Source organism: Primulina tabacum, unplaced genomic scaffold (genome assembly GCF_025594145.1).
Source record: "Primulina tabacum isolate GXHZ01 unplaced genomic scaffold, ASM2559414v2 Contig420, whole genome shotgun sequence".
NCBI classification, from domain to species: domain Eukaryota; kingdom Viridiplantae; phylum Streptophyta; class Magnoliopsida; order Lamiales; family Gesneriaceae; genus Primulina; species Primulina tabacum.
In genome coordinates, this window is record NW_027459743.1 from 38,567 (window position 1) to 48,988 (window position 10,422).

The following is a 10,422-nucleotide window of genomic DNA, read 5'->3' on the forward strand; positions in this document are numbered from 1 at the left end:
TGTTTACAAATTATTATAATCATAGACAAAATATTACGGCAAGCGGTTTAAGTGATGCGCATTGGTGCGGTTTTTGACAAAATAAATAACCGAACCGTATATGGGATGCAATTTATGATTACTATTTTTAATCACGATTTTTATAAAATATTAAAAAAATGATGCTATGCAATTCGGTTCGAAATATTGGGCCACTTGATAAATTTTTTTTATCAACCCTAAGTGAACTTGTCAATTTAATTGGCATTTAGACTCCGTTTTTCTGTGAATGGTCCAAGAACGAGTCAACGACGAAAAGTTGCGCCTGAAAATTATCTGTCAAGAACGCGACAATCGAGACCCTAATCGAATTGAGCATTTAATCGACAACAAAGTCTCATTAAATTCTTATAAAATAGTTTTTTGTGAGTGTGTCTTCCGATTCTGCATTTGGTTTTCATTACTGTTTGATTTTTCGGAGTAGGTTTTGGAAGCTTTGGCCATCGGCATGTCAGAGACTTCGAGGTCTTGGGTGACAATAACCCTCGGACGCACCGGTCAGGTAGTAATTTTTCAATACTTTCGAAATTTATTAATGATATCACGAATTCGCGCTGCCAATATGATGTCAGTATTCAGCCAAGTACAGATTTTCTCAGTACTTTGATTGATTATTTGTCTTTAATAACGCCGATTGGAAATTGTGTAAAAGATGTTGGGGTGTTCTTTTCCCGGATTTATGGTTTTTATGGACTTCTGCATTTACTTGGTGATATGTATCATCATATTCTTCTATTGCGTATGTTTTGTAGGTAGTGAAAAGGGATGGAAGTTCATATGATGGTGCTTATATCAATGCACTGCCACATGCTGGAAACAAGCGATCCGTTAGAGAAAGGCTTGGAAATTGCGTAGATTCATCTGCACAGTTCAGTAACAAGAGGTGTGTGACATTTGCTCCTTTATGTATCAGTAGATAAAGTGCTTAAATCAACTATTGATCTTCCCTAGTTCGACAAGTTTTAGTTTTTCTTTGCATTTGTTGCTAACAGGAAATTGTGATACTTCTTGGTTGTTTTACATTTGTTGCCAATGCTAATTTCGCTTTTAGCAAGAATACAGAACACTAAAAACTGTAGATATTTTTGTAAGATGTTTGCTGGGCAGATACGCATAATTTTTGTTATTATCCTTTTCAGAATGAGGGGAGACGGTGGAGCTATGATTGATGCTGATGGTAATTGACTTGCTCTTGAATGGTTAAGATTCCTTGTTGTCGCTAGAGTTATTGCTAGTAAATAATATGATTTGTTTAATTGTTTCTTATTTGGACCAAATAAAAGATATCCTTCTAAGTAGAGATGATCTCCGGCACAAAATCATTCGAAAAAATATGCGCAAGCAAAGTCATAACAGACTACAGGATGGGGAAGATCTTCGCAACATCCTCTCAAGGCCTGCACAATCTTCAACAAATAGTGTATCTGCATGGGAAAAGCTGTCTGAAACAAATGATACTAGACCACGTTATTTGGAACCGAAAGATAGAAGACATCACATTCCAACCTCTAGGGATGATAGACAGTTAATATCTCTCTCCAGGAGTTCTAGCCAACATTTACCATCATCGAAGGTTCAGCTACTTCTCAATCCTAGGGTACAACACGTGCCTGATGCCAGAGAAAGTGGACGAATCCGTCTTGAGCCAAAGGATAGCAAATATTGTATGCCAGAACTTAGTCGTTCTAGTATGATATCTGATGTACATGGCCCAAGAATTACAAATAATGTATCCAAGATGGAGCCAGGGATAAATTCTTCTTCTCCCTCGACCTTGGATCATTTAAGGCGAAGATCACCACCCGATGAAGCTTTGATGAGCTCTAGAGGTCTTCCTGCACCTGTAAGAGATGAAGAACCAAATAGAATATATGCTGTTAGGACATTGGGTGATACCAGATCGAGTGCACTTAAAGATGCTTTTGATTTTTCAAGACCCACAAGTTCTTCATCTTATTTGACAGAAATGGCTCCACCTGTTGGACTGATGAAGACCAGGGCACCAATTGTCTCTACACATCCTTTACCAAGCAGTCACGCACAAAATACTTCATATGTGGTACAGTGTACATAAAGTTTCTTGTCCTCTCCTGAGATAAATTTTTCGTAGTACTTCCCACGAAGCGGAGTTTTTCTTTTGATTCATTGGTATACTACATAGTTGAGTGTGTCTGTCCGAGTGAAAAGTTTGTCTTTACCTGTTTGAAAACCATAATATGGATTATTGATTAGATATTTACGGTTTATCAAGAACTATGAGAACAGTCTTGTTGTTTCTTCACCAGGGAGGAGATTATTTTTAGGCTGCTAGTATATGGCCAGCAATTCAGATCCGCTGCACAATACACTATCAATCTGTAAAAAAACATGATCTTGTCAAAATCCTATTTATTTTATCTAAGTTAAGTTTAGGCAGTTGCTGGGTAGCTGTTTCTGGGAGCATTAAAAAGTCTTCATTTTTTTTTTCAAATTTTTTTATTATCTCAAAGCTTGCATGTGAAAGCATCTTATACTCTCTGACTTTATAATTTTAAAGTGTATACTCCCTTTGACTGTATAATTGTATATACGTTTTAAAGAGTTTCATTTCTTATCAATCAAGGATCATAATCAATTCTTCTCAACATTTTATATAATTTGAGCATATATTCGTATCCGATGCTATTATTTTGTTATTGATGATTTATGAATACGGTGAAAATGAGTGTTCCCAACCGCACCCACACACACAAGGAAATCCTCCACAAACGAATGGAACAATGAATGACAACATTGAAAACTTTTGATATTCAAGAAAGGTTTTAAGATATGGTTGTACTTTTGCAACTTTACAAAGAAGGATTCCACATCGGTTCAGTCATTATATTTTATGCTTGCTGCTTGCAGGTGGATGATCACTCTACTGTTGACATCTTTCTGAGGTCACTGGGCCTTGAAAAGTTTGCCCTTCCTTTTAAGGCCGAGGAGGTATGTAATTCCTGAAATTTTAATTCTTCTTTATTTTAATTAACGGCACGCCCTTTTTCTCTCGCTTCCCAGAAGCCTTTATTTATTTCTAAGAACTAAAAACCTGAAGACAGATTATTATATTGCAAGAATGTTGAAGTATCAGTTTTTTATTTGCCTTCACTCCTTGTTGATTTTCTAGGCTGAATCTTATCCAGTCAATTTATTGTTCATTCATTTTTTGGGTGCGCCATATATCATTCTAATCATTTTAATTTTCTAGTTTCTTTCCATTCATTTTCTGTCCTGCCATACTTTTCATAAAATAGACGTACTTCTATTCTCTATTACCTCAATATAAATATCATTCTGCAGGTGGATATGTATTCTTTGAAGCGGATGACTGACAGTGACCTTAAAGAGTTGGGAATACCCATGGTAATAGCTTTGTCAATATCTGATATTTCATACCTTATTGCACGTAATCCATGGTAATTTTTAGATTTGTTGTAAATTCTTCTTCAGATTATGCTATGTAGGTTGAAAGACGAGAATCCGAGTGAATAGCAATTATCAGTTGCAGACAGTGGTTTACCTAGAAAACTTGCTATACTTGGTGCTTAAATCACATTGCAGACCTTACCGTGGGTGATTGCTCACTCACAAACGAAAACAATTTCAAATTTTATGTATGATTTTTAATGAAAAATCAAGTATTGACCCTTTCTATCCTTGAGATATTAAATCATCGACATCCCCGAGAGCCAACTGATTTGCTCATGCACTCAGTTGGTCTCCTCTGGATGCATAAAAACAGGTGTATTCTAAGTAAACCGCTCTGTCATAAATGTATAGTTTTTTTGTGGGTGTTACTTAGCCTCTTTTGTGGTTAAGATGTTAAAAACCAGTGAATATTATAACAGCTTTTAATCAGCATCTGAATCAACAGGTCTTTAAATCGTTTTTTGTGAGAAAATGTAAACCCTTCCTTCTTCAGAAAGATGCATCCCGTGAATCAAATTTTTAAGAGAAATTGTGTTTCGTTGGGTCTATCTTTCAAAATGTTCTTATTGACGGCTTTCAATTTGCAGGGACCAAGGAAGAAAATCATGCTCGCACTGCAACCTCGTCTTAGAAGGCAAGCATTATAGGAACTCTTGATGCAAATGAGATTTGTGTGAAGCAATTACACCATTCAGCGACGAAATACAAATTTTTAATGCAAACCTTGTCTTGATTTGTCATTCAATCGTGTTGTTGAATCCCTAAGATCATTTTATCGAGGTTGGTGACATAATCAAGAAAAAGGATCGAACTATAACTGTCTTGATATGGTATTTACATTGGTAAAAGTTATTGTTTTGATTCTAACTTCGTGTGACATATGAAGAGAGTGTTTACTTTTTTAATGTTGCGTGCAAAAAGTGTTCTTAATCTTAAAAAAATTATATTGCTACTTACATAAGTATTGAAAATTTAACCTTTTGAATTGATTGTCGTATTCGGTCTTATCAACGATTAATGTAGATTAATGTAGAAGACATTTAGATTGAATGATATCCTCCGTAAAGGCAATATTCGATACTCGCTTGGAATTGTGAAGTTCAAGAAATGAGGTGGTTTAGTGTATCATTTGAGGCAAATAGGAATGTAATGAGAAATTGCCCTTTCTTGTTACTTGCAATGATTAATGGTTGGATATGAGTAGGTTTGAGCTTTCTCGGATTATGTCAAGTTGAGCAGGTTCATGAGCCTATTGAGTTGGCTTGACCTCAGGTTTAACAACTGGTGTTTCACTATCTCGATTTCTGCATTCACGCTATACAAGTCAAGTATATGCGGTATAACGATCTCAATGAGTTTCTATCGGGTTTTCGGTGAGAAAGAAACAGAAACGTGATCGAGTGTAGGCTGGTATGGACTGAAAGTTGGGCTAGAATTAGGAATCGAGTGAATCCGGGTAGACACAGTCGTAATTATGGCTGCTGTAGGAGAGGGGATGTCCTTCCTAGCATACCAGACATGGAACATGCCGCTTCCCTAACAAGAGTATGAATAACCTGATTCATTGATCTAAAAACAAAATAAACTGACACGAAGAAAATTCTCTAACTAGGAATTTACAATCTTCTATAATTAAGCTTAGACTAGAAGAATCTGGTTCCGAACTATTCAACGTTTCTTCCAACATCAGTTTCGATAATGATATTGGGGCATTCCAAGTTTTTAAGCCAATTTAGGGCTTCTTGAATGCTCAACGCTTCTGCAATAGTGGAGCTAAACTGTCCAAGCAGAGTACCGTAAGATGCACAATTACAACACCCTGAGAATTTCGTGCAATGCAACCGTAGCCAAATAGCCAAGAGCTCTCAAATATAGCAGCATCAACATTACACTTGATAGCATTATCTGGGGGTTTTTTCCTTTGTGGAAGCCCAAATTGAAGTGAAATCAAGCAACCAGCAGAAGCATGAGTAGCCTTTAGCCATTAAGAATAGAGATTGAAGTCGATTGGAAATTGACAGTAGCTATCTTGCTCTTGTCATTCCATACCACATCATTTTATTTTGTCAAATACACCATAGAATAGTTGCTGCTAGCTCAAGAACTTGCTGCTCACATTGTCGAACTAAGTTATCCCACCACATTGACAGAGAATGCAAAGAAGAAAAATGACTACCTACAGGAGAAAGACATCATATGTTTCTTGCAAAAGGGCAAGATACCAGAGCAATGAAAGTCATCTTCTATCTCATTATGGAAAAGAAGCGATCAGCATTCGGTCAGTGCCACCCTTCTTTACTACTGTAAGGGCATCTCTAATCCCAACATTAAAATAGCGTCACGCTTTTTTGATGCTGGGGTTTTCTCCAACGGAGCTAAATAGCGCAGCTCCATTTCCCTCTGCGCCAGAGGATTTTTTTTTTTTGAAAAAAAAAGTAAATAAAATAAAAAAATTTGAAAAAAAAAGAAGAGCTCGACCCATTCTTCTTAAAATAAAAAATGAGTGGGTCGAGCTTCCCACTCACTTTAAAAAAAATTTTAAAAAAAGAAGAGTGGATCGAGCTCTCACTCTTCTAAAATAAAAAATTAGTGAAGAGTTTGACCCACTCACTTTAAAATTAAAAAAAAAAAGATGAGAGCTCGACCCACTCATCTCGATCTACATGGATCGCAATTATTAATAAAATATAATATTAATTATATCAAATATAAAATATAATTATAATTATATCACTAAATTTAAAAAATGCATATTTGATAACTAATAAGAAAAAAATTAAATAAATCAAATAAAAAATAATATTTCGAGAATATTCTTTTTTATAGTAAGATTTGAAGTAGATGAGTTGGAGATAAATATTGTATTTGGTGCAAAAACTACACTGTTTTAAAATAGAATTACTTTAAAATAGAGTTACTTTAAAATAGAGTTTTATGTTGGAGATGACCTAATAGCTTCAAAGTTGGCAAGCATGAAGAAGGGATCGCCATAGGAAGTTGCGGATCTTAGCTGGTACCTTGAACCTCCAAATGCACCTCCAGTTAATACCATCTGTGTGATAGGATTGAAACCTCTTGCACTCAATAATAATAATCTGTAACCACTTTTAACATAATATGTGCATGGAGAGTTAAGAAGATCCCCAAATTCATGAACTCATTATAAAAGTAGCATAGGCTTCATTATTTAGGCTTGCATGATCTTTTAAGTCATAAATTTTGGCCACCTAACTTAAGTGTTTTAGGGATGTTTATTTTGTTTTTTTAATAATGTAGGAATTCACGACCGTTATATTTTTAGACAAGTTTGTTTTATAAAATTTGTTTAATGTTATTTATCTAATTAAAGTGATTTACGTTCCAATAATTAATATAGAAATATTGTTTTAATTGCGGATATAATAATAATAATAATAATAATTAAAAAAAAGTATGGGAGGTCACTGTGGAATCGAGACCTTGGATATCGTACCTGTTGATTCACCTTTCACAAAATCCGAAGTAGTTGAGTCCAGCTCAATTTGAGTAAGCAAATCTGGCTATACTATTTACGCCGTTATGATTCAACTTGTTGAACTTGATATAAATTCGAAGGACACCTATTTAAATTTAGCAACTTGGTGAAATACTTTTGATAAAAAAATTTCAAGATGCAATGTAGTATAAAATTAAAATTTAGATTTGGATTTAGTATCAGGAAACACCAAACATCGATCTAAAACATTGGGATCTGGGATAATTTTTAAAAACCTTGTGTTTACGGGAAAAGATTTCACCTTACCTTGTGGGGCACTGTTCCCATTAGAATATCAAAAGCTCAATTTTAATCACGCATATGTGGTGTCTGTCAATTTTTTTAAAATCAATGGTCCAAATCTTGTGGAGACACTGTCCCAGTAGCATCGACACGCCCACACCCATTGAAACAAAAAATAAATGAATGTGGAGAATCCAACTGGAATATGGCTGTATTCCTCCGAGATTATCTGTAAACTTAGTACAATTTTTGCCGGTACGTCCGGGGACACGAGTCGCCTGCCTTACTACCAAGCTTTGAGTCAATATTTCCTAATTGCTATACAGATTAACCCATAAATTATATTCACCATAATTCTTTTCTTTGACAAAAAAATATAATGAATATTTAGTTGGATTACTCGAAGGGAAACAGGCCCTTGATTTTAAAAAACAAAGGACGATGGGACTGCCTTTGGCCGATTCACAGAAGTGGGGCCTAAGAAATGATGACGCAAAAATGGACAAGAGAGACGCAGAGTACCTCGTTCAATGCACCCCGCAAAACATACTCCTATAAATCATCAAGCAGTCGAAAGAAGAAAATTATCCAATTTTGCAAAATAATAACAATAAGAGTAATAATAATTAATGGCTTCTTCTCGTAAGATAATTCCAGCTGCCCTTTTACTCTTCTTTCTGGCTCAGGTAACCAATATATATATAATTCATTACAAATTTGGATTTTGAAACTATTCCTGCACTAGTGGACTCTTGGTTATTTTGTTCTTGTTGCTTTTGTTCTCGAGTTTTGTGTGTTTATCATGTTTGCCCTGGTTTTGATCGTCAAAGGTTGGAATTGAAGAAGTGAAAGGTGCTGTTAATAGAAGGCTTTTACCGTATATAGGTATGTTTCTGTTCATATTTTTGCATTTTCCCTTCGTAAATCCAGCGTATTTTTAGTGGGGTATTAAAAGTATGTGAGAAAAGAACGTAAATCAAACTTCATGTATAAATATTTTCAATAGTACTTGAATATTTCTTCCAAAGCATTCTTCACAACTTTGCAGATTGTGGAGGATTATGCGAGGCGAGGTGCAGCTTACACTCGAGGCCCAATGTGTGCACAAGGGCTTGCGGCACTTGCTGTGCCCGCTGCAAATGTGTGCCGCCGGGCACCTCCGGCAACAGGGAATTGTGTGGGACATGCTACACCGATATGACTACACATGGAAACAAAACCAAATGTCCTTAATTGTCGATTGTTATATAAATAACCTATGATTTCCCATGTTTACTTTTCGGAATTTTGTATTACAATGTAAAGTAGTTATTTTCCCTATGTTGTGATCTCTCGATTGTTGAATTATTGTGGAATCAGTCCTGAAAACTTTGTTTGGCCCTACTTCAATGTCTCCGTGTTGTTCTAATTTTATTCATATATTAGTGATTATGAATTCCTTTTACCTTTTAATATCAACATTCAATTGGTCCGACGCGTTTCAACAGACCCGATACTTTTTCGGGCTCACGTAATATTTTGAGTTGGTAGAGAATCCAAATGTTTTGAGGCCCAACTAAGTATTCTTCCTAAGCCCAATATTTGTTGTTGAGACAAGTCCAAGCCTATTTTATCGAGCTACTATCAAGAGGCCCAATTGCAATAATTTTCCGTCAAAATGTCAATTCTAAAAAAAGAAAAATTTATTATGAATATTGATATATGTGTACAGTAATAAATGATCACTTCAATTATTGTTTGCATTGATTATATCAATTCATTTAATTCAATTTTGAATTTAATTAATTTTTATATTAATTCAAATATAATTTATGTATTATATGTTTTTTTTTGTTTTTTTTACTCAAATTAAAACTAAACTCTATTGAAAACATAAATTATATTAAAAATTTGTATTGATTATATCAGTCAGTTTAATTAAAAACTGTATAAAAAAAATTAAAATACAAATGATTGCAATGTTCAATATCACTCATTAGGTAAATCATTCAAAATTAAAATTTTCTATTTCAAGTAATTTCTGCTCAAATTACTTACTAAAAAAGAAATACAATATTTAATTGATTTATTTAATTTTTTTAAAAATAAAATTGGTTGAGTGTTAAAAGTTATCACTACAACAAGATTTTTCAATGAACATTAATTTATCTTTTAATAATCATAAATTTTTTTTTTATCTCAAATACATATTATTTCGAAGTTACCTTAATTTGAAAGAATTAATGCGTTATAATTTTCTTCCAAAACCATATGTATATTGTATATCTTGAATTGTCTTCTTAAAAATTCAAATAAGAGAGCACGAAAAAAATTAAAAAGATAGATTCAAAAGAGTTTCAAATGGACATTAAATCACTCTCAATAATATACACAACAGCCTATTATGAAGATATTTTGTAAATAAAATCACAACCCATTTGGTTAAAGATATTGATGAAACAATTATTATTATCATTCAAATGTGTCAAACACGTGTCATGTCATAAAATTGTTTGTGAATGTGGATTTAGACGAAATTACTGAATTTTTAAAAAATTATTTCTCATTAATTTATTGAATGCGATTTAAAAATATTTTTTTTATCACATGTTAAAAAATAATGATATATAAATTCTCGAAAATTAAAAAAGTAAATATGTATTAAGATTGGTGGCCGAGATCAATACACTAAACATGATAAGCATAATGTCATTGCCTTATGCTAACACAATCTAAAATTTTGATTTATGATATTGATTCTTAGTCAAAAAAATTAATCGACATTCATTGTATTTAAGAAATTTTTTTTAAAAAAGCGAAAAAATAGTTTTATTTTTTATAATTATATTATCTTTTTCAATTTAAATATTTATTCATTTTTCACTAATTTTTAATAATATAATCCCGTGCATCGCACGGGTTAAATATTAGTTTATCATATAAGCTAGAGTGGATTTAAAGAAACCTATAAACTTTAATTAGAGTTTGGAATATTTATGATTTATTTGCTTATTGTTCAATAAAGAAAACACGATAAAATAAAATTCAAACACAAAATTTTAATTGAAAAGATAATAGATAATTTCAACATTATTATACTTCATTTAAACAATAAAACTCTGATATACATTGACTTTTAAAAACTCTATAAAAGTCTATAGGTATTCAAATTTTCAATAGACTTTTAATAAATTCAT

General features: G+C 33.2%; 2 protein-coding genes across 2 annotated transcripts; both read left to right on the forward strand.

The window, feature by feature from the left end:
• Positions 1–224: 224 nt before the first annotated feature.
• Positions 225–4,356, forward strand: LOC142534196 (uncharacterized). Its single transcript, XM_075641129.1, has 8 exons — positions 225–349; positions 464–541; positions 792–922; positions 1,179–1,216; positions 1,323–2,098; positions 2,926–3,006; positions 3,361–3,423; positions 4,077–4,356. Exons 1-8 carry the CDS (start codon positions 269–271, stop codon positions 4,134–4,136), a joined length of 1,308 nt encoding a protein of 435 aa, XP_075497244.1. The 5' UTR covers positions 225–268; the 3' UTR covers positions 4,137–4,356.
• A 3,486-nt stretch (positions 4,357–7,842) lies between these two features.
• On the forward strand, positions 7,843–8,698 carry LOC142534194 (snakin-2-like). Its single transcript, XM_075641127.1, has 3 exons — positions 7,843–7,932; positions 8,077–8,131; positions 8,295–8,698. The coding sequence occupies exons 1-3, from the start codon at positions 7,876–7,878 to the stop codon at positions 8,477–8,479; spliced, it is 297 nt and encodes a 98-aa protein (XP_075497242.1). The 5' UTR covers positions 7,843–7,875; the 3' UTR covers positions 8,480–8,698.
• Positions 8,699–10,422: the final 1,724 nt, after the last annotated feature.